Genomic DNA, 22,609 nt, shown 5'->3' on the forward strand with positions numbered 1-22,609 from the left:
TAAAAACTAGAAACCTTCTCAGCATAATTACGCAGTTCGACATTAGTGAAGAACTTCAGCTCCAGCATCGTCAGAATTTTTGGCTAAAACGTAGAAATTTCGAAGGGGATTTCGGCTGTGTGCGGAGAAGTTTCTTACAACTTTCTGTATCGTATGTCGACAAAATAAACATTTTCAGCTGACAGACAACGTCGAAGCCAACGAAGATAAACAAACAAAGCCCCAGAATGCAGTTGCTCAAATTATGAAAGAACTGCCAGATCAAAGGGATGGGTGGAAGAGTGAGGGTAGCTCGGCATATATAGCACATAGTGGGGCAAATGGGGAAATCCTGACATTTTCAAGTGGCTGTGATCCGCCATAAAATCCGTTGCAATTATTATTATTTTTTTATTTTTGGACTGCATTCGAGGAGTTTTCGATTATTATTCGCCTCTCGAAATGTCAAAATGCTTTGCTCCGAATGGTTTGCATTTTGTGCATGGATTGAGACAATGTTACGGAAAAGGAAATCTCGTGAAAGTAATCTGCATATTTCTCTTTTGCATCGAGAGCAATTATTGATTATTGCTGTGTTTTGTATTGCAGATTCGCCGATTCGGTTGCAAAGGACACTTGAGGACGTCTTAACCAATAGGTAATTATATTAGAAGTATTTAATTTTTAACTTTGTATTTAATTGGGTAAAGAAACTAGGAAATCTGCCAATTAAATGCGGCATCTTTAAGCTTAATATAGTATATAATCATAGACTAACCTGATTAGGTTTATTTCTCATAAACATTCCTTTCATCTTCAGTTATTTCTCGAACACGAATTTCACTTCTCCAATGAATTCCCACTTACAAATTTGCAAGGCAATTGTATTATAAATTTCACTGGGGAAATGCAAGCATATAATTCAGCTGCCAGCTCGATATGGATGCCATTTCTTCAGTTCATTTGGCTAATGCAATTTGTGCCACCAAAAACCGCCCACTCCAATGTGGTTACACCTCGTGGCCCTCTTGTCAATACTCACCGCACATTTTGCGCAATGCCAGGCGGCGAATTTGGTTTTCATCTTTTGGATTTCATTTTCTACCTCTTGTAGACGGTTTTCATTTACACTTATTTATATTTATTTCCACACATCGCCTTCGATCGGAGACCCATTTCCAGCATTTATTTATGCTGATTCCTTTGGGCACTATCGCCGTGTGCATTTTTTATGGAAAAGGGAGTTGCAACTGCATTTACCACAATAAGTTAGCGATAAGGCGATGGAGTGGCATATAAATTAATAAGAGTGCAAAATGGAAAAGTTTATGCCCTCTCACATGGCGCATACGTAATAATTTCCAATGGCACTTGTGTGGCCTTAGAGCCACAATTTACCTAATGCCACACGATCAATATTTATACTTGGGCAATATTTGAACAATTTGTTTCAAAGTCACAGACATACGTAGCAAACCAACTGAGTTGGTAGAAAAACCTGAGTGAGTCAAATTGCAGATGATTCAGTTCCTCCCGTGGATTGAAAACACACCTATGTATAGCTCCAGTTGGCTTAGTCAGCAGAGATTTTAACTCATTCCTCTATTTTACGACCAGAATCAATTTGCATGCCATTTGCTGTGTCAAAGTTTTCTCTATTTACTTATATTTTTCGCTTTTGACCATATACGTTGTGCTGCCTATGAGAACGTAATTTGATTTTCAGATATCGAGTTTGATTTGTGATTTTTGTGGCGATTCTAAATGGCTCGCCTTGACATTTCGTGCTGGAAAAATTTAAATATAGATTAAAAAACGACGAAAGCGGCTGGCCGAGTGGTGTGGAGAGCATCATCATCTGCCGGGCCATTAGTAAAAAAAAGCTAATGCCACGCCCACTGTCCGCCCACGCTGCCACTCAATCTATAAATATGCCAGACTTTGCATAGCCGTAAAGTCAACAAAAGGCATCCGCAGAATGGAATGGGATGGGATATGATGATGCAGCAGCTGGCCGGGATGCCAAGGATGATGGTTAAATGGGCGGGGGCTTTTAGGGGGTGTTTTATGGTAGTTCTGGGGATTCAATGTGGGTGAGTAACTGGCAAAGTTGAATGGTGAGCAACGAGTGCAGCAGACCGGTTGCCTATAAATTACAGTCAAACGGAAATCATTTTGCATGCATGTCCTGCCTCCTGACTTGTGAAAAGAAACCATGTCCTGTGCAATTTCAACAATTCAGTAAATAGGCGGGAAAATTTCCACTTGGCCAGCCATTGTCAACACTGCGTATACGTGATGGGCCCAGCATTAGCCTGGCCATAAACTAACTTTCCATAATGCGATTAGCCCCAGCAGCACCATGCAGTCCACCTACCCCAATCTGCGAGAAATCGCAAAATTTCTGCAGCACACGCACAAAAACCAAAAGCGAAGCAACAATTTTTCAGCCTCAAAGTGATTTCAAGGCAACTCATGTGGATGCGAGATGTGGGTGGTGGCCAACAAACAAGATAAAACTTTTGATTTATCGTTGACACGAACGCCAAGAACAGAAAGAACAGAAAGAACAAGCAGGACACGAGGACCAGAGGAGCAGAAACATAACCAAAACCAAGTTGGAACCAAAACCAAGACCAGCACTAGGACCTAGGTCCTGCTGGAATTTTGGCCAGCGGGAGGCAACTGCAAACTAACTTGGCACAGAAATGCGTGCGTCGATAACGAAAGGCAGGCACATACAGAAAAAACACTAGAAATTATTTCGAATTTTAATACATTTCGCATAATGCTCTTGTTTAAAAAATGTAACATTATCCGAAGAATTAAGTTTAATAACACAATAGCAGTAATGGAACTTTAAGTGCTATGCTATAAGATGAAGATATTCCAGATTTTGGAACGTTTGGGAACATTTGGGAAAATCCCCTTTTTCTCTGAGTGTGCCTGCATTAAAGGCAATTACACAGCCATGGAGGAGAAGAAGCAATTCCAGGAGAAGTGCGTAGGAGGCAGTGTCAAGTGTGTGTCACGACACGCGTCGACAAATTTGTGGGCTCCCAGCCGAAGTGCTGCAAACAAGCGAAAACTCTGCAGCTTCTGCTACACGAGGCAAATGAGGCGGTTTTGGGGGTTTGGGGTCGAGCGTAGAAGGAAGACAAGAGGCACGGACAACAATGGGCACCTAAATGGTCAACTTGCTGGCCGGACGCTCGGATAACATCGCCAAAACAATTTACCCCAAACCAGATACAGCAGAAACAACTCTGAAAGCAGAGTTCCGCAATATTTGTTTGTTTTGCCAGCCTTAATTTCCACAAATATTAGCCCGCCCGCATTTTTTCGTTTGTTCACTTTTGGGGGATTTGAACTTGAAAACAATTAATAGAAAATATTTGTAGGCAGAACGAAAATACTACAAGTGACATTTTTATGTCAATGAAGTGGGCACACAAAACAAGGCATATCATTGAAGAAACGATCTTAGAAGCGATGATCGACTTAGCAGAATTTACATCATCGCTGAATTGGAATTATATGTGCACTGAAAAATAAACTTCAAATTCGCAGTACAGAAATTTATAAAAGAAATGTCGCCACTATGTAATGGGAAATGAAAAATCACTTTTCATATCATAACAAATAAAAAAATATTTTAATGAAATAATCTTAGTTTATTACTTTTAGTGGCGGTACACATTCTTTCCCTCCACTTTCTTTTGAAATGTATAGGCACATTATATTGATTTTGTGTGCCAAAAAACAAGGACTCCTATTTTCTTCAAGTGTACGATCTGATAGTATCAGATAGGCTGGGACACCCCGCCGTCGAGTGAAGTAAAATAAATTTGAGCGGCATGACATCACTTCAGTCTACTGCCTGAGTTCCAATTGCCGGTCGAGTACGTGTTTTAAATGCTGACGTAGCCGCTGGCGCCTGCGCCCAATGCAAATCTCCAAGTTTATTTAGTCGATGACGTTGTCTTCCAATTCGACATGCACATATGTATGTGCATACATATAAAATCTGAGCGGTTGGAAAATATCGGAATTGCGGTTACGTGCGGCAAGTCAAAGACGAACTTGAAGCGATTGCCGTGGCTGATTATTTATTGGGGGACCCAAGAGCTTTCGGCTGAGTTATGTCATATAATTTTGGAGTAGGACCCCTAAAAGTGCGCACACCTTTTGCGAGGCAGGTAGAAATGATTGATAGGTCGGTATGTGGATTTCGAACTGCAGCCAAGTTGATTTGTGATGAGTTCTGGCGAATTCTGGCCAGAGCTTAACGTGATGGAGTTTGGATTTATGGCTTCAAACAGAATGAATGGGTCATTTTTTGGTTTTTATTTAAATTGCCGACCCAGATGAAAATAGAAAGAATGTTCTCCATTTGCTTCATTAGGTGGCAGAACTTCGAGCGGAAGGAATCCATTTAAAATTCAACTAAACTCATTAAAACCTCTTTTTTCGTCGACGAAACTCTAAATTAATTTCAACTTGGCCCGCAGCAGCTGAAAAACACAGTCCAAACTTTAAATGCACTCGAATTCAACTGAAAAGTGCAGCCTCATGATGGTCTGGCACACTGCGTATACTTGATATCGCGCATACGCCGCATGGAACCACTAATGCTGCGTTGCCCTGCAGTGCCATCGTCCTGTCAAAGCAGCAAACACACAACACAAGACACAATGACTTGTCAGCAACTAAATGACTTTCACTTTTCTCGCTCAAGAGTGAAGGGTATTGTACAGCTTACACAGGAATTAGAGAAAGCGGAATATGAAATTTAGCATTTGGATGGATTTCCTCTGCAAATGTACAATACGAAATATACAATATACTACATATATAACAATTACAATTACTTATATTTACCTTAGTTTCTATTTATCTAGTTTCTGCATCCATAATTTGTCTGCGTGTACGGTTAGCTCCGTGTTGAGATGTGTATCAGTGAACAGCTTGAAATTCCAAGAGGACAAAGTTGAGGGCTGGCGATAGCAAAGACCCTCGGTTGAGGGCTAAATAAAGAAAGGAAACTTCAGTCAGAAGGCTTGACAGATGCGGAGATAGCACATCCAGCCGCCACAACCACTACGTGTTGGCGCCTCACCGACAGATTCCGCACAGGTGAAGCATGAAAATGCAGGCAATTGCACACAGGTAGAAATGTTCAAGGGTGCAAAAATCGTAGAAATGGTAGAAGCATTAGAAATGGCTGAAATGGCAGCTGTGAAAGCGTTTCTCGGCTACTTTTTGCTTAAAATCGAGGCAGACGAAGCAGCAAGAGATTGAGTGGAATCTGGTAGAGATGCGTATAAATTATATTGGACGTCGACGATTTTCCCATAGACGAGGAGTTGAAATGCTGCAGTTCAATTTGCGCCCGGTTTTCAACTGAATCTGAACTACTTGGTGTGGCGCACATTGTGATTGCATTTAAATCAATGAAATGCGCATAAATTAATTAAGCTGGAGCGAAACACAGTCGAAAAGAAAACCATTCGTTATTTTTATAAATGTTTAACTTCCTATAGCTACAAATTAACCGCACAAAAACATTTACCTTTAATTAAGCCGCAAACTGGTATTTTAGCCAGCAATTTGCTATCGATTTTTAGTGTTTGTTTACTTGGTCGCCGAGCTAACAGAATCTATGCAAATTCGTTTGGCAACTTAATTATGCCAAGAACGGGTTGGATTCCCGGTAATTGATTACGACATCTGCTGGCCAGGAACTCCCCCAACCTAGTAGATATGACATGGTCAAGATTAATGCCACCAATTTGTCCACTTCTTACCCAACCACCGTATGCCGATCTCTAAGCTTTTTTAATTTATTTGGCAGCCGTTTGCATTGAACCCGACATGAAGAGGTTAAGTCCAAAAGATGTGTTTCCTTTTTTGCCATTGGCGGAGCCATTCAACTTTTGCTTTTTAACACGAATTCGTGTTTGGGCAACTTGATTGATGGCTGACGAGTTCTGCGAGTGGGTGATGATCTACTCAAGAGATCTCAATTATTGGCAATCATCTTGGTTCGCAGTTCTTAAATTCTCAGCGCTGTTTTCGATGCGATTCTAATTACGACTAAATTACATATCATATATCATCGCATAGGCATAAACACTTCGTGGAAGTCCATAATTTATGCTAATTCCCAGCGCCGAGCAGCGAAAATAGCACCTCATAAATGTAAATTCGGCTCCCAAATAGAGGAAACCCCCTTCAAAGGTAATCGCACGCCCCTTGCTCATTTATCAGCATCTTTTTTTTCAGATGGCGGCCACACGTGTGTTCTTTTTTTTTGTGTTTTGTTTTCTGATTACGATACCCGTTCTCACAGGGTATGTTATTCCCTTGGGTATTTGGAATTTGGAGGCTTAAAACCCAGAGTGCTGATGAGCTTATTCCTAACCTCGAGTGGCTGGCTCGACAAGGCTATGGAAAAGGGTCGGATTTGACAGATTCTGCCTTTAAAAAGCCGAAAAATGAGTATAACATTTTGGGTCTCTATGCTGCCGCTTGATTGATTCCGATATTTTTAAATAATTTTGTATGACTCCACTTCCCCCGAAACTTGTTGAAACAATCCGATTAATCTCTAGCATATCCAGCTGCGCTGATGCCGTAATTTCCAAACTCGAATTATTGCCGACGCGCCCAAGCTGCCGCCCAAGTTCAAGATCAAGGTCGTACGATTTCCCCTTCATCATTTTCCGCGACATTTGAATGTCGTCTGGGCTCCCACATCCGACTGCATTCGAAGTGGGTCATAAATCAGTCAAATTCCGCCCACTGGCAAACATTTTCCCTGCGCCTACTTGCGTGTGGGTGCCGTCTCTCTTTTTATTAGCCACTTAAGCGAATGTCGAGTTGTAATAATGTTGACAGAATCGTGGATCGGCGGGGAATTGAAGGTCCATATCTACCGGCAACTCTCTCGTCATCGCGTTAACGGGTCGGGCAAACAAACCAGAAGTGAAGTAAACAATTCAACGGCGGAGCCAGCAGGTACGGCTTCTGAACGTGCCCAAGATCGGTACACTCAAAAAAAAACTCGGATAAATACCTTTATTAATTTTAATATAACTGTTAGCTGCAGGTACCAAATATTATATAAAGCAATTTAAATAAAAATATATAGTATTTATAAAGTAAAATGTAAAGGCAAAAAAATGTGTATCACATTTCAGTACTTCAATGTGCCTACAATTTGATAGGATTGGTTAGCGATCTATATGCTTATACAGTATGCTTCTTATAATTCCCAACGCTGAGATCACATTTGATTAGTATCTACATGGATGGGTAATGTACCATCTGTCTTAAAGTAAACCCAAGTAGTTTCTACGCATTTCATAACTATAAAATATTTTCCCGTGTATCGGGCCCATAATGAATGTCAAGTCGTCACCGGTGAGGAATCCGTTGTCGGTTGCCGTTGGCCAAGAAAAGCCAAGAGGCACAAGCCACCAGTGGTGGCTGCGCCCAGCCAGCAACTCCGGCCTGTCTGGCGAAGCTGTCAATCCAGTTGGGCCGGCGTGTGTTTGCTGCTTTAACTCTTTTTTTTGCTTTCCTTCTTTAATTTGTTTGCTTTCGTGGGCATGAATTATTTTACAGGAATTATATGTAATTAGCCGTGTGCATACGTGTGCGATGGTCTTTGGGGAGTGAAAGGGGCGGCGCTGAATTAGCCGCACGCTCAAATAGCTCAATTAAAATGACACAATCTGGCTTATAATTCGATAGGAGAGTGCAATTGAAACCGGTATTCCACCGCTGAAACTTTTAAATGATAGATCTTTTAATTAAGCGTAGTGGTATGTCAAAGGTGAAAGACATGGTGCGGCCAAACTTTTAATTAAGTTCGGTTTATCATTAGATCTTATTTACTCTCACTTTCAGTATAGACAAATGTTCATTTGTTCATGAATGTGTTCATTTTTTTCCTAGCAATTTTTTAGAAGCTGTTGTAATAATGTTTATTATATTGAGATATCGGGAAACATAAAAGCTAAAAAGAAAATTTGATTCAAAAGATTAACATGCCCACTCTGACGCCCAAAAATCGCCCTAAACTGCCAAATGTGTTGGTTTCATTCGTTCGCTTGGGTTATTCATACGTTTGGTATTTTCTGAGATATTTCAAATTCAAAATCTTTATTAGCTTTTTGTACGTTGAAATACGAATAAATATGACAATATTTATAATAAAAAAAATATTTATAAACTTGTAGAATAATACAATGGAACTATCCATCAGATGAACATTTCAATTTTACACAGGGACCTCTTTATTTGTATTTAAAGGATCAAGTTCAATTTCTTTAAGTATCTTAACTCACATAACAACACAATTTATTTGAGACCCTTACATGGCAGTTGTTCTAAATATAAGCCATGACAGACCCTTTAAAACAGTTAGCGGATAAACCCGCGGCATTTCAAGTCGTTTATTTAGTGGTGGAAAAGTGGGTCACTGCAACCGGCACACACACCATTCACACACTCGGCGGAGGCACTTGGAGTGTCAACAAATTGAAAATAGAATGCAATAACAAGCCCCAGTGGCAGTGGCAGCTACAGTGACGGCTTTTGACCGGGTTGTCTGCCACTTGACGAGGTGGTTAAAGTTATGAAAGTGCTAATTGAAACGCCACACAATGACCGGCCAAATGAGCCACTCGATGAGTGGACACTGCATCAACCCAACCAACCATCCACCCAACCGAAAGTCGACGATGACCAGTTTCGTGGGCAAAAGCTGTTTATGAATGGGGGCCGATAAATAAAATAAATCTGTTCGAATACATGTTCGTCGACTCAATTTGTTTTCGCTGGCGTGGAGGCGTTTGTGTGTCCATCCATCAACGCATACACTTGTTAGAGGCTTCTCCGACATATATTTGCATAAAACAAACATTTGCTGAAATAAAATTATGATATGCAGACGAGTTGAGAGATTAACGAAAGTTCATCGTTTGTTTTCATTTCAAACCCATTTTTCCAGCCCGTCATCCGGTAGAGCGATGTAAGAAGTGGCCATAGCGAACATAATACAGAGCATAATACAACCAGCTTCATATTACCCTCAAAAGTCGGGGAAAAAATACCCGGCATCAACAATCATCAAGCAGCAGGCAACAGGATGTGTGGCAGCCATAAAATGTGGTGCTGTCAAGTATTTATCTTAGCTTTATGTGAGTTCTTTCGCATCCAGCTCTTTCGATGATTTATTGATTATTTCTGTCATGCCCACAGTTGCTCACACAATTGCGGCGGAGTTCCACGGAAGTGCAGCTCGCGCCGAAATCAACTTCGAAGACCCCTCGCCTGCTCACAGTCAGGATGCAGCAGCTCCAACTTCCAGGCCAAAGCGCCGTGTATACGCCTTGTGTCCACCGAAATTCCATCGCGTGGGCACCGATTGCTACTCGCTGGTCGACCAGCGCAGCAGTTGGTTGGAGGCACACTTCTTCTGCAAGGACAAAAACGCCAATCTCACAGAGCCGGGCAAACACGCCGACCGCAAGCTGAGACTTTTCCTTCAGAAACAGGATGCCCTATCAGGCGGTGAGTAGATTCTTACAAGTTAAATTACTACCGCAGATCCAACCCGGAATAGTTAAATAAAAACTTGTTTTCTACTTTAGAAAATGATCCTATCTGGCTAGGAGCCACCTATGACCACCACAACAACCGATGGCAGTGGAGCATGAGTGGTCGCAATCTGTCCACCGACTCCTTCAGCCGCACTGATCCCGCGTAAGTGATCTCATCTCTCAGATGCTCTTTCCTTTCTTCCTTTATTTCTGTAGATTGATTTAACGCTTAAGCAACAATTCTAGCTATGTGCAACTTATCTCCAACAGCCAACCGCTGGATAATAACTGTGCCATCTACGATCCAAGTCTCAAGTACCGCTGGTCGGCGCGGCCCTGCTCGGATAAGCTGCGCTTCATATGCCAGCACAAGATGCCAAAGGTGAGCGGTCCCAATCGCTACAAGATCTACAACCGCTGGAACGCCACCTATCCGAACGAGCAGGCCAACGAGGTGGTCCTGGAGATCCTTGAACCGCGTGAAAACGATCGCAGGTAAATGAAAACTAAGGTGTGGCGTCCCCTGGCAAAAGCTGGGTTTCGGGCGAGTCAACGTCCTCCTCCTTCTTTTCCTCGGAAGCTTTTTTATCGGTTTCTTCTTCTGCCAAGAATTCATCCCATTTGGAAAGCCGTTCGTGCGCCTCCACAGCTGATTCGTCAATTCTAAAACAGAAATTAGGAATTAGCAATTATTTTTTTAGACAATCTCATTTCGAAACTTACTTGTATTTCGTCTTGCCATCCCAGGACTCCGCACTTAGTTGCCGCTGTCCAAAAAAACGCCCCTGCATCATTTGAATAACGAGGTCAGCTTCCTCCGGTGAGGCCATGTTGATCTGGGCAACGCCCTCAGGATGGCGCTGAAATGGGAACTATTTTAGAGAAGATTTCGAGAAACTTTCGTTTTCTTACATCATAGATAACCACTTTACGGACCATCCCGCATTTGCTGCACTCCTCCCGCAGATTGTTTTGGTACTCCAATATGAGCTCCACTTCCTTCTCAAAGAGTTCTGGGGTGAAGAGGTTTTTGATGATGACGGTTTTCTCATTCTTTGACCGTTCGCCACGCATTTTATCTGGACGCCAATCAAATAACCTAAAAATGTCGTTAAAGTGTAAAATTCGACAATCTTTTAATACAACACTCATTTTGGATTACTCACTTTTCCTTCATCTTTTGCAATTTCTCTTTGTCCTTCTTCTTGCGCTTGGGCTTCAGAGCGGGATTGTATTCTCCACGCATTTGGAACTGAGCCCTCTGGACACGGATCTTGTGGCCACGCAGATTGTACTCGTCTAGAATTTTCAGCGCCAGATTGACACTCTCCACCTGAAATAGAAACAAACTAACTTGTAACTAATGTATCTTCTAGGTACCACCGGCGCGTCAAGGCCGAGGACAGCGACGAAGAGATGATTATTCCCGACCGTCGACGCAATAACAATCGTCGCAACAACCACAGGAACCGTCAGACCAAGAATCAGAATCAACATCCCAACGATGTGAACTACCAGCCAGCACAGCAACGCCAAAGGAATCGTCCTCGTACTTCAACTGTTGCGCCAACTACTACCCAACCGGTTAGCCAGTCTAATGATGTCCTGGCTCCCTCACCCACGCCTCAGCAGATGACCCAGTACGATCGTAAATTGCAACGCCAACGGGAAAGGGAACGTCGCCGACAGCTGCGTCGGCAGGAACGCCAGAAGTTGGCTCGGGAACAAAAGCGCGAAAGGCAACGTCGCCTTAAGGAGGAACGCCAGCGATTGCAGCGGGAGGAACAGCAGCGCCGGCAGCGATTGCAGCACGATGAACCCAAACCCCAAGTGATCGATGAACTGCGTCAGCGATCTGGTGAGGATCTGGATAAGAAACAAAGGGACGAGCACGAACAGAAGCTAAGAAATGAACAGGAAAAGAAACTAAGGGAAGAACAGCAGAAGCAACGCGATGAACAGGAACAAAGGAACAGGGAGGAGCAGGATAGACTCAAACAGGAGGAGGACGAACAGCAGGCTAGGAACCACCAGCAAGAGCTTAAGGAAAACCAAGAACAGCAACTCCGCGAACTTAAAGCTAAGCAGGAGCGAGAGAAGCAAGAACGGGAATACCAGCAGCAAAAGCGTGAGCGCGAGCTCGAGCTACTGAAGCAACGGCAGGCTGAAGCAGACCGCCAGCACGCAGCCGACGAGGAAGCAGAGAAGCTACGGCTGGAGCGCATCCAAAAGCAACGCGAACTGGAGGCACAACAGCGACGAGAGCGCGAAGAGCAGCGCCGCAAACAGCGCGAGGAACAGGAGGAACAGGATCGCCAAAACCATGCCAAGCGTCTGGCTGAAGAGAAGCGACTGCGTGATCTGTATGCAGAGCGCATAAGGCTGGCCAATTCCGAGCGGGAGAAGCAACTTGCCGAGGCCCATGAAACCAAGCGACTTGAGGAGCTAAAGCTGAAAGAGCAGCTAAAGAAACAGGAGGACGAGAGACAGGAGCAGATTCGACGCGAGCAGGAGGAGGAGGAAAAGCGCCTGGAACTGGAGAGGCTTGAGGAGGCTCGCCGCTTTGAGGAAAAGGAACTAAAGCGCCTGCACGAGGAAAACCAGCGGCGCGAGGAGCAGAAGCTCCAGCGCGAGCGGGAAATAGCACTCCGCGAGGCCGCGGAGAAAAAATTAGCTGAGGAGGAGGAAATGCTGCGCAAGGAAGTGGCTGAAGAGGAACGCAAAGTGAAGCAGCGCCTGGAAGATGACATGCGACAGGCGGAAGAGGCGCGTAAAGCCAAGGAGGCGGAGGAACGGGCTGCCGAAGAGGCCAAGGCCGCCGAGCAGAAGCGACGCGTGGAGGCGGCCAAGAAGAAGGCCGACGAGGAAGTCAAGGCCAAGTTGGAGGAGAAGAGGCGTGAGTACGTGACTCGAATCTCGGCGCTGAGTCCCGAGGACCAGAAGAAGTTTATCGAGATGCGCAAACGGCGCAAGCAGCTGAAGGAGAAAAAGGAACGTGACCAGCGGGCAAAGGAACTGAAGAGGATACAGCAAGCCATGCGATTGGACGACAACGAGTAGAAGTCCATAGAAGTCCTGGCGGCAGTCAAATCACCCCGCACTAACCAATACTAACCGAGACATATCGATCACAATTGGTTCCACATACGCACCGTTGCCCAGTCGATCCCTTTTCGATTGTTTTCTTTGTGCTTTAATTAAAACAAAACACAAGATGAACACGCAAAAGTATTATTTACCAGAAGAGAAAGGAGAATGAAGGAACATCGCTGCGAAGCAGATTTTGTCGGTTAAGGGGAATCAAATTTCAATTTCAATTGCATTTCGATCGAGCAGGAAACCCAATCTCCATGCGCTTCGCTAGCTATTTTAGTACTGTACAGTAAAGATATACTATATATAGGTTTAGGATATGGACACGCCACATACTCACACAGCGCACAGGACACACCGTAAACACACGGCAACCAGTCACGCATGTTTCCTTAATAACCGAACTAGAAGTTAGCAATCAATTTTAGAGCCAATAAACCCCACAGACGCAAAATCAATTTTTTAAACTCAAGCACAGAACTACGGAAATATTTATAGTGAGTAAAACGTAAGATTGAATGGAAAACTCCTTTGGGTCAGAGCCCAGCAGTGTCCAAGTCCCATGCCTCCCCACACTCGGTTTGCCTACGGTGTCCTCGAATCGGGCACAGCGAAGCAATAATTTACTACTAATAATCTTTTGATAACATCATCGGATGGTCACCGACCATTTCCTAACTTCTAGTTTACAAAACTATATTTTACAAAGATGTATGTAATAACTAAAGTATGTTTAAATGTAAATTTTTATGTATTTTTTAATACCTCAAACGCGAAAGGCAAAACAAAAAAAAGGAAAAAACCTCGAAGGCAACTTTCAGTACATTTTGTTTCGTTTAATGTTGAAATTGAAAGCTGGCAAGGACGGGAATGTAATCGAAAGGAAAAGCAATTTTACAGCCAAGTAAATGCATTTTAATAGTAAACTAACCAATTTTAAATATTATTACTCTACACACGGAGAAATGAAAAGCGAATAAAACTAAATAGTCAGCGAAACGTTAGCAAAGAAATCATGAAAGAGGAAAGCAGTACACAAATGTAATACGAAAACATATGATAAAATTACCATATAATATTTATGCAAGATAAATTCTAGTTAAGGCGCAAACAAAGTAAAATAATGAATAAAGTTTGAAAAAACACAAAACAAAGAGAATGAATCCGGAGTTTTAGTTTAACACTTACCTTGATATAATCACACAGGCCATCGCCCTTGATTTGTCCATCCTTTTCGGCATATAGTTTCAGCTTGAACTTCTGGGTCTGCGGATCTCTCATGACCATGCCACACTTGCCCATCAGATCGGCAAACTCATCCATAGTAATGTCCAGGGGCAAATTGGAGACGTACACCTTGGTGTTCTGCGAGGGATCCATTTCGAACCATTCTAAAACAAGATTATCATTAAAAAATAGGTAATGAATCTAAATGTCGAATACCACGTACTTGGGGGCTCCTGGGCCTTTCGCTTGCCAGTGGGCACTGCAGCGCTGGATGCTGGATTGTCTCTGGACATGGCAGCTTCCGCCTCTGCCGTCATACGCTTGAGTTCCTCCTCCTTTCTCTTGGCCTCAGCCGCCTCCTTTTCAGCCTTCTCTTTCTCCCCCGCTGAAGTGTTGTCAATGAATCCATAGTTCATTTGGTAGCGGGCCATAAAATCATCATCGATCTTGGGGAACCAAGCACTCTTGGTTGCATCCCAAAAGAACTCGACTCCATCCTTATCGGTGTAAGTACGCTCACCATGCTCATCCACACCGTAAACCCCTTCCTGGTTCGGTTGCTTTGGTACCCACTTCTTTTTCTCGTCATCCCACTTGTAGTGCTCCGTTTCAGTTTCCTGTTTTTTGGGCAACCACTGCTGGGTTTTGGGACACCACTTGTAGTGCTCGTTTTCGTAGGGATCACCAGCCTGTCCAGCAACTGTTTCATCAATGCTTAGGGGTTGCCAATTGTTTCCGGTGGCGCACCACTTGTATTTCTGCTTCGTGCTGGGATCGGTGTATATAGCCCCGCCATCCGCTCCATAGGTCATGTGCTCCTCGTAGGCGGCGAAGTCCTGAGATGAAGTTTCGTCCGTTTTGTCCGCGTGATTATCCGATTGGTTTTTATTTTCCGTAGCCGTGTCATCAACTTCTGGGACTGAAATGGTGTTGGGAATTGGTGATGTCGCTTCCTGCCCTTCTACCTTTTCCTTTTTTTCCTCCGCTTCTTCGGATTTCTCCAGCTGCTCCGATTTACATTCACCTTCGTCGCTCATTTTGCGTTCTGTAATTAAACCAAGTCGAGAAGTAGACTACATTTAGTTTCTTCCTCTCCTTTATTGCTGCGTGGGCGGGACAGTCGCCTAATTCCCAGCTCATTTCATTTTTTTCCCAGGACAACAAATAATCACCACGTGAAACAACAAAACTAAATTGCAGGAACGTGCCCATATTGCTTGACATTGAAGAACAATAAGGGTGAGGAATGAGAGAGCATTCCAAGAAGGCACCGGGAAAACACCATGCTTCTTTTTTGCACCTCTCGCCAGGCGAGGTAAACAATTTACACAATGATTGCCATTTTTCCCCCATGTATTCCAGTATGTGTGTGTGGGTCAAGCTTGGGTCGGGTAATAAAATGAAATGAAAAGCGCACGCCACTTTCTGGGCGGCATAAGAAAAGACCAACACAAATCCCAAGAAAGAACACAAACAGTGTCGGGGAAAAAGGACTTGGATACCGCCGGCCCGCTGAAGGTCAACTAATTTCGTGTTATATTTGGGACAGGGAACCCTTCTCCTTTTTCGCTTTTCGAATCGATTCCCCTGAACTGACCGCCAGGTTCAATCAACCTTTGGCCCGGAAAGTACAATTTAGAAGCAGAAGCCAAATAGATTTGTCAACCTATTGACACATCGCTTGAGAGTTCCGGCAGCTGACTCGCAGGTTCTTGACCGAATCGCTTTACGTCATCCCCAACATCTTAACCCAATCGAAGAGGGTTCAATGGACTCGGTCTAATTGTCACAACTTAAGGCCACTAAAAATAGGCTCAAAAACCACAGAGGTTCCGAGTTCAACGATCAACGAGTGGGCAGCATTTGCATGTACTCGCACAAGATTCACTATTCCTGCACAGTCAGCGGATAAAGGCGGATCCACCAGGGGATTTGGACTAAGGAGGGGAACTCCCTGGCAAACTGGCACATGCAACAGACCATGCCCACTCCTCGCCCACAGGGAAAAGCGGAAAAGGGGCGGAGAGCACGGCAGGGGCAATTGCAGTTTGCAGGCCAAACAACTTTGTTAGGGGATTCATAAATTACATAGACATTTGAGTACATACTCGAAACGCTCACGGCTTCCACATGAAGAAGGCAAAGTGTGGCATATAATACAGAATGTTTAGACTCCAAACTGGGACTACACGTTCCTATGCAAAATACTGAACTAAAGAGAAAACAAGCCTCAGCAAGTCAAATCTTATATACCCTTGTAAGAGAGAATGCAATAGTCGAGTTCCTCGAGTATCCGATTTTCTTTCTCGCACTTCCACTGGCTGAGTAATGGGTATCTGAAAGTCGAGCAACTGTGATGTTCTTCTCTCTTGCTTAGATGGAAAACCTTAACCTGTAAATATGTTATATTATCGTGTTTCAATGTTGGATAATTTGGCATAACTAAGAGTTTATGAGACTCCTATACATATATAAATGCATATCAGATCCGAATAAGCCATTCTGAAGTTTAGCTGCACAGTCAGATAATTATTCAACCTGTGTCCGCACACCTTTGCCTTTCCCAATCGATGGGAACGCACTTATTGCATAACAAAGTACGGAAATCAAATGAAACCTTCTTGGGATGCCAGCAGAAATCAATTAATTGACGCAAATTGTCTGCGAAAGCCTGCAAATGTGGAAAGCACTAGCCAGTTGGCTCAGTTTTATGACGGCGCCTTGGAGGTCATAAAATAGTTACCCAATTTCGGCTAAACGACGCCATTCCAACGCCCAAACGTGAATTAATTAACTTTTCAGAAATGTCGCGAATTCGCAGGACACTCATCCTGTCCAAATGTCAACAGGTCAGGGGAAAGGAATTTGGCTTCTGGAGGAGACGAAACCGGGACTTATGCGCAGTGAAAGGGAAAAGAAACGACCCAATCACACACAAAAATAATGTTATTTTTACCGTGGCTCGTATTCCGAGAGATTTGCAAACATTACTCACAAATGCCATAAATACCATGAAGGGGAGCGGGTGAACCGAAACTCCAGGCCGAAAAAACCGAATTCCCATACTCGCTCTTTGGCGCACGGAATAACTTAACTCGGAAAAAACGGACAGAGTAGGGTGACTCACTCCTTAGCTGGGCCAAACTCACTCGCTCACATTTCCATAGCATACCTATAAGGGCCAAGCAACGCCAGCCAAAATGGCCCAATATTGATGGCCCGTTTGTGGGTGGTGTGGTCGTGTGTGAGTCGGTGGCTAATGGTTAGCCAGCTAGCCAACTACCCAGTTAGCCTGCTAGAGTGCTAGCCCCAGCCGTCCTCACTGACCAGTACGCGCTGGGACGTTCGACTGACCGCAAGTGCCGGCCAGAGTAGCCACGGAATAAACCGCCTCGGGAATTGAGAGCACGCAACTCCAAATGGCATTGTTGTGTACAGATATGTGCGCCTAGGGGCCTCCCCACAAGCATTTCAAATGCAGCCGGCGAAAAATATGCAAGAGACTCACTAATACTAAAATCAATAAAAGTTTAGCATATAAAGTTAAAAACGCAAATACAGAGAGACACATAATCCCAAAATGGATATACCTGCTAGCGGAGCCATTTTCACCCTGGGCAAATCCCATCTGGCGGAGAATACCCAAAGCTACTTTTACATCAAAAACGATCCTGTGAAGCGCCTGATTTCCGGTCCAAACCAGAGCGCTGTCATTTGTGGTAACTACATGACCCCAAAGTCCTTACACTGCTCACCACCAATCCTTTGACTCCAGTCAAGTGGTCAAGTGAAAATCTATTGTCGGTCGGTTGTCTGTGCGCCGTGCATTGCATGTTGGCTGCAATTTTCTTTAAATAATAATAAGCTCTGCCGTTCAGCTTACTTTCACTTTCTTGTTGGCCCAGTCTTGAGTCCGTGTTTTTCGTGTTGCTGGGTCTATTGAATTACTAAATTATAGCCGGCTTTTGCAGCCCGACAAATTTGTAACCAGAATTAGGTGTATTGCAGGGGTGTTTTGAATATTTCATCCTGACAATCCCCACAGAAATCGAATACATCAGTATATTCCCTGAAAATCTGGCACATAGAGAAAATCTTATGTTGGGAAAGTTGTTTGGAACTCTACGTATAGGGTGGTATATAATCTGTACTACTTCTTTAATAAATCGTCCAAAAGACCACTGGTGATGTATCAACAGAATAGTGAAAAATATATATGTATATATGATATATCATTAAGGATATTACTTTTAATGTACTATATTTATCCCACACTAAGCCCGTATTACATAAGCTTAAAATCCACGTTAGACCCAGTAAAGCTGACCAAGCACTTCAAATCACGGCAACTTCGACAACTAATGGGGTCAGACGCGGCGTTAAAATACCTGAAATATGGAGAGAACTCACGAAGTAAAGCCCCAAAAACCGAAACCGAAACTGAAACTAAAACCGAAGCTAACGTAATTGAGGCGTTAACTTATGCGGGGGAGCAGTTAAATAGTTGAAACGTTGTGGGATTGAGGGTTTGGGTTATTCATGGGATTGGCCCACACCCGCGCGCACACTTTCTCAATCAATAAAAGTCAAGAAAAGGGAACAACCCCCCGCCAAACATAATAAAACAACCAAAAACAAAAGCTACCAGCAGCAGGTGAAAGCCAAAGCAAATGTCAAACCGTTCTTATCAATTACAGAATCTGGACGGCTATTTGTTTGGGGCGAGAACCACTACGGACAGCTCGGCATTGGTGGCCATGGCGGAGCCTCCGGCAAAAAGAGCGGCGGCAGCCACAACGGCAACGGGGACATCGTCACCAAACCCACCTGCGTGAAGGCCTTGAAAACCCTCGGATTAAAGATTTGCGACGTCGCCTTCGGCAATCACTGGGCCGTGATGCTAACACGTGAGTGAATCAACAAATATGGAGGAAGTTCGTCAACTCGGAGCATGTGTCACCTAAGAAATTGGCCTAACCGAAAGTTTTAGTTTTGGGGAAAAAGTTTAGTAAATGGCAGCAATTGGACAATTGTTTTGCTGCTCAGTTGTGTGTTTATGATTCAATGAGTAGGTTATACTAATGTATCAAAGTTATTAGTAAGAACAAACGTTGAAAGGACTTAACTAAATATATGCCTTATATTAAGATATCAGTAATATCAGATATATGGAAGTCTATCAAACAGGTATTCAAGGAGAAAAGTAAAAACTTAGGCAATGTTTAAATGGAATGTTCAAAATCAATTTTGAATTGATAGAAGTCATATCTCAAATTGGTAGAAAACCACGTGGCTACGACAACGAACTTTCACAACACATTTGATAATTTTAATGAATTTAGTTTATAATCCGCATATAAACAATTTCTTCAGACTCCAACGAAATCTTTTTCACGGGTCGCAATATCTTTCCCGAGGATACCCATGTGGCTCAGCACTTTACGAGCGCCCAAGTTGATCAGCAGCCATGCGCCATTATCCGGAAGCCTTTTCGGTTGGAAGAGTTCGATGATTACCTCTCCAAGAACGAGGAGACGGACAACTTTATGACAGTCCAAGCGGGCAAGGAGCACTTTGCAGTGCTGACCAGTAAGTATTCAAAGGAAAAGAAAATGTGTATGAGTTCACCTTCATAATCTCTCTTTTAAAGCCACTGGTCGTTTGATTGGTTGTGGCTCCAATGCCCAGCTGCAGTTAGGAGAACTAGAGGCAGACTACGATGGTCATCCGGTAGAGATTCGTCTTGATGCACCGGTGCAGCAGTTTGCCTGCGGACCGGAGTCCACTCTGGTTTTGACCGCCACCGGGAACCTCTTTCTCACCGGCCACCTCAACGAGTTCGTCTTTCCGCGCTTCACCGAGCTGCAGAAAAATCTGCCGCCCACCGAAGCCATCATCTTTATGCACATTTCCAAGACCAGCGAGGTGTACATTGTGACCAATGCGGGCAGCATCTATCGCAGCTTCGAGTCGCTGCGGAACAAGAGTCTGGTCTTCCAACGTTTCTATGACTACGACTGCGAGGAAAACGGACCCATCTGGAAGCTGCTTAAAGGATTCTCCTTCTATGCGGTTCTCAGCAAGGCCAACAAGTTCTTTACTACGTTCTCGGAGAGCGGCCATCATTTGAAGACCTTCCGTGAAATTTCCAAGTTTAAGAACCTGCGACTATTGGACATCGCAGTGGGGGATCAACACGTCCTGGTGCAGGGCATACCGCGTTCCTCGATGTCGTCTGCATCTGTAAATGGATCAGCTGAACCAAATCGCTACGTGAGCCGTAGTCTTGCGTTGCAGCCGACTGATGCCAATGGAAACAAAGAGGAGATTAGGACACACAGCGGAAGAAGCCTAACCAAACAAGAGGGTATGGAGGAAACTGAGGATCAATCAATGTCGACTACTGTGGGAGGATTGGCAGCTGCAGCAGGAGCCGGAACAGCGGCGGCCATGGAGGCAGTGAAGCATTTAATTAATGGTGAGAAACCAGAAGAAAAGTCAGATTTAACTCGTTACCAGGACTTGAATGCAAATATCGAAAGTGGAGACTTTATGCCTAAAGGACACAATGAACCAAAGGGTAGTGATGAAATGGGTCCAAACTCAAATATTTCTGAAAAAGAGGAAGTTCATCAAATCGAGGGGCGGGTTGCACCCGGAAATGAAAATGAAAGCGCCACAGATCAAGAAAAATCAGCGCACAGTCCGAACACGGCTGTAACAAGTCAAGCAATCAAAACCAATAATGGATATAAGGAGATGGAGCCATCGGCACCTGTAGAGTCCCCCGTAATACCAGCGGATACAAAAGAATCATCACTAAAACCAATCGATTCCCCTGTGAAAACAAAAGGATCACCAGCTAAAAGCCTAGAATCTTCAATAAAATCAAACTCATCTCCTGTCAAGCCTATGGAATCGATGCAGAAGCTACCCACTCCTCCTACACATACACCCACCCCTCCCAATTCCCCCACAGAATCTTTAAGATCGAATAAATCCGCACAGGATATGCAATTAGTTGATCATAAGCCGAAAGTGCCAGGCAGCCAGGAAACACTTTTACGCCCACGCACGCCTTATCCCGAGAGCAGTAGTTCTAGCACACCGCAGACGGTAAAAAAGACGCCGATACGAAACTTTTCATACGAGTCTGCCATGGACCATGACCATCTGGAGAGGACTTCTCCGGAACTGGTCTCTAGTCTGGACACAGTGGAGGAAGTACCTACGGCCAAAATTCAGGTGAACACACCAACACCGCCCACGGAAGACGACGAGCACCTGGCCGTGGAAATAACCACAACGAAGGACTCAACGGACAGCAGCAAAGTGATCAACGAAATACGCTTCATAAACGACGGAGTGGATGTGACGTCCAAGGTAGAGGAACAAATGCCAGATACACCATTGGAGAGCTCCGTTGAGGATCTGGAATCAGATGGAGAGCAAATAATGCAACGTGTGGAGGAGCACGTTCACAAAATTGTGACGAACTCTGAGGAGGCGGCGTCCAAAGTCGGCGAAGACGCGATGGATGTCATGGACTCCACGCGTAACTCGATTCAAACAGCGGTAAGAAATGCAGCAAATGGAGCTCGTGATGCCATGGAGGCTGTAGGCGAGCGAATGGCTACTGGAGCTCGAGGAGCCGTAGATACCGTGGGCGGAGCAGTAGGAGCGGCGGGTAAAGGTGCCCAGCGGATGGCCAGCGATGCAATGCACGCAGTGGAACAAGCAGGAAGTAGTGCAATGCATGCAGTGGAGCAGGCGGGCAGTAATGCGGTCAAAGCAGCCTCTGAAACAAAGGATTCGATGGGCAGGGCCATGGATTCGGTGACCAGCAAGATCTCTACTGAAGTCCAGGGCGCCAAGGAAAACATCTCCTCATTGTTTCAGATAAAAGCGGCGAGGGAGGCGGATCCACAGACCACGCCATGTTCCACACCTCGCGGCGAGGATGACTTGTCCTTCAAAGAGGGGGCACCAAAGACCACCACAACGTTGGGTTCCAACGAGGAGGATGAACGAACAACAGCCTCTGTAAACTCAAACCACAATTCCGCAGGAAATGGCAATGGTAATGGCAACATCTTCGAGCCAAGCACTACCTTTGAAGACCCTCTGGATGCAGTGGTGGAGCGCAGTAAGAAGGCAATGCAGGATGACATCCGGGCCATGCAACTGAGGGCAAATTCCCATGTTCAAGCTGTGGCCCAGCAGAAGGAGGAAGACGCTAAGGGATTCGTGCAGCAGGTGATGGACAGGCTCTCGTGCCGTAACGAAAAGGCGGTCAGGATTGAAGGTACCTTTTATTGGTTTTGAAATAAAACAATTCCTTCAGTATATACTTACCCAAATCCTGCTTATCTTCCAAACAGATGAACTGCGTCCGCCGGCTGGAAGTCACAACAAAAACACAAACAAAGTTAACAGCGAGCTGAGCTTAACCAATGGACAGGCACATGGCGATCAGGCGCAGGCGTCGCGGGTCTGCACGATTTTATAAAACTTGCAACAGCACTTTTCTGAGCAATTGCATTTGGTCTTGAAGTACAATTTAATAAAAACTAATGCAAACGAAATTTTTATAGAAAAGTTCTGCACCAGGCAGTGTGACCGTACTGTGGCGGGAGGAAAAAACCTACCAACAACCTTAGAAAACTTGCACGGTCCCATGTGAATGGCTCCAGTGGAAC

At 44.4% G+C, this 22,609-nt stretch overlaps 3 protein-coding genes across 5 annotated transcripts in view; 2 read left to right on the forward strand and 1 right to left on the reverse strand.

The window, feature by feature from the left end:
* The window catches only part of LOC6738994 (trichohyalin), a 41,839-nt gene extending 27,997 nt beyond the window's left edge, over positions 1 to 13,842 (forward strand). For 2 of the 3 annotated variants that reach the window (XM_016171883.3, XM_016171881.3), the window contains exons 2-7: positions 589 to 637; positions 8,999 to 9,188; positions 9,250 to 9,561; positions 9,642 to 9,753; positions 9,837 to 10,085; positions 10,967 to 13,842. In XM_016171883.3, the coding sequence (XP_016032821.1) occupies positions 9,137 to 9,188; positions 9,250 to 9,561; positions 9,642 to 9,753; positions 9,837 to 10,085; positions 10,967 to 12,650 (2,409 nt within the window). In that variant the 5' untranslated portion in view covers positions 589 to 637; positions 8,999 to 9,136 and the 3' untranslated portion in view covers positions 12,651 to 13,842. The remainder of the gene's footprint in view (positions 1 to 588; positions 638 to 8,998; positions 9,189 to 9,249; positions 9,562 to 9,641; positions 9,754 to 9,836; positions 10,086 to 10,966) is intronic. The other variant, XM_016171880.3, reaches the window with a different exon arrangement.
* LOC6738995 (HIV Tat-specific factor 1) lies at positions 9,776 to 22,405 on the reverse strand. Its single transcript, XM_016169126.2, has 7 exons — positions 22,266 to 22,405; positions 14,134 to 14,955; positions 13,872 to 14,074; positions 10,757 to 10,923; positions 10,503 to 10,689; positions 10,314 to 10,450; positions 9,776 to 10,253 (listed from the first exon to the last, which is right to left on the reverse strand). The coding sequence occupies exons 2-7, from the start codon at positions 14,945 to 14,947 to the stop codon at positions 10,097 to 10,099; spliced, it is 1,665 nt and encodes a 554-aa protein (XP_016032822.1). The 5' UTR covers positions 14,948 to 14,955; positions 22,266 to 22,405; the 3' UTR covers positions 9,776 to 10,096.
* On the forward strand, positions 17,219 to 22,495 carry LOC6738996. Its single transcript, XM_002085755.4, has 5 exons — positions 17,219 to 17,629; positions 18,608 to 18,817; positions 19,284 to 19,499; positions 19,561 to 22,215; positions 22,292 to 22,495. The coding sequence occupies exons 1-5, from the start codon at positions 17,491 to 17,493 to the stop codon at positions 22,417 to 22,419; spliced, it is 3,348 nt and encodes a 1,115-aa protein (XP_002085791.1). The 5' UTR covers positions 17,219 to 17,490; the 3' UTR covers positions 22,420 to 22,495.
* The last annotated feature ends 114 nt before the right edge of the window (positions 22,496 to 22,609 follow it).

Source organism: Drosophila simulans, chromosome 3L (assembly GCF_016746395.2).
Source record: "Drosophila simulans strain w501 chromosome 3L, Prin_Dsim_3.1, whole genome shotgun sequence".
NCBI lineage: Eukaryota > Metazoa > Arthropoda > Insecta > Diptera > Drosophilidae > Drosophila > Drosophila simulans.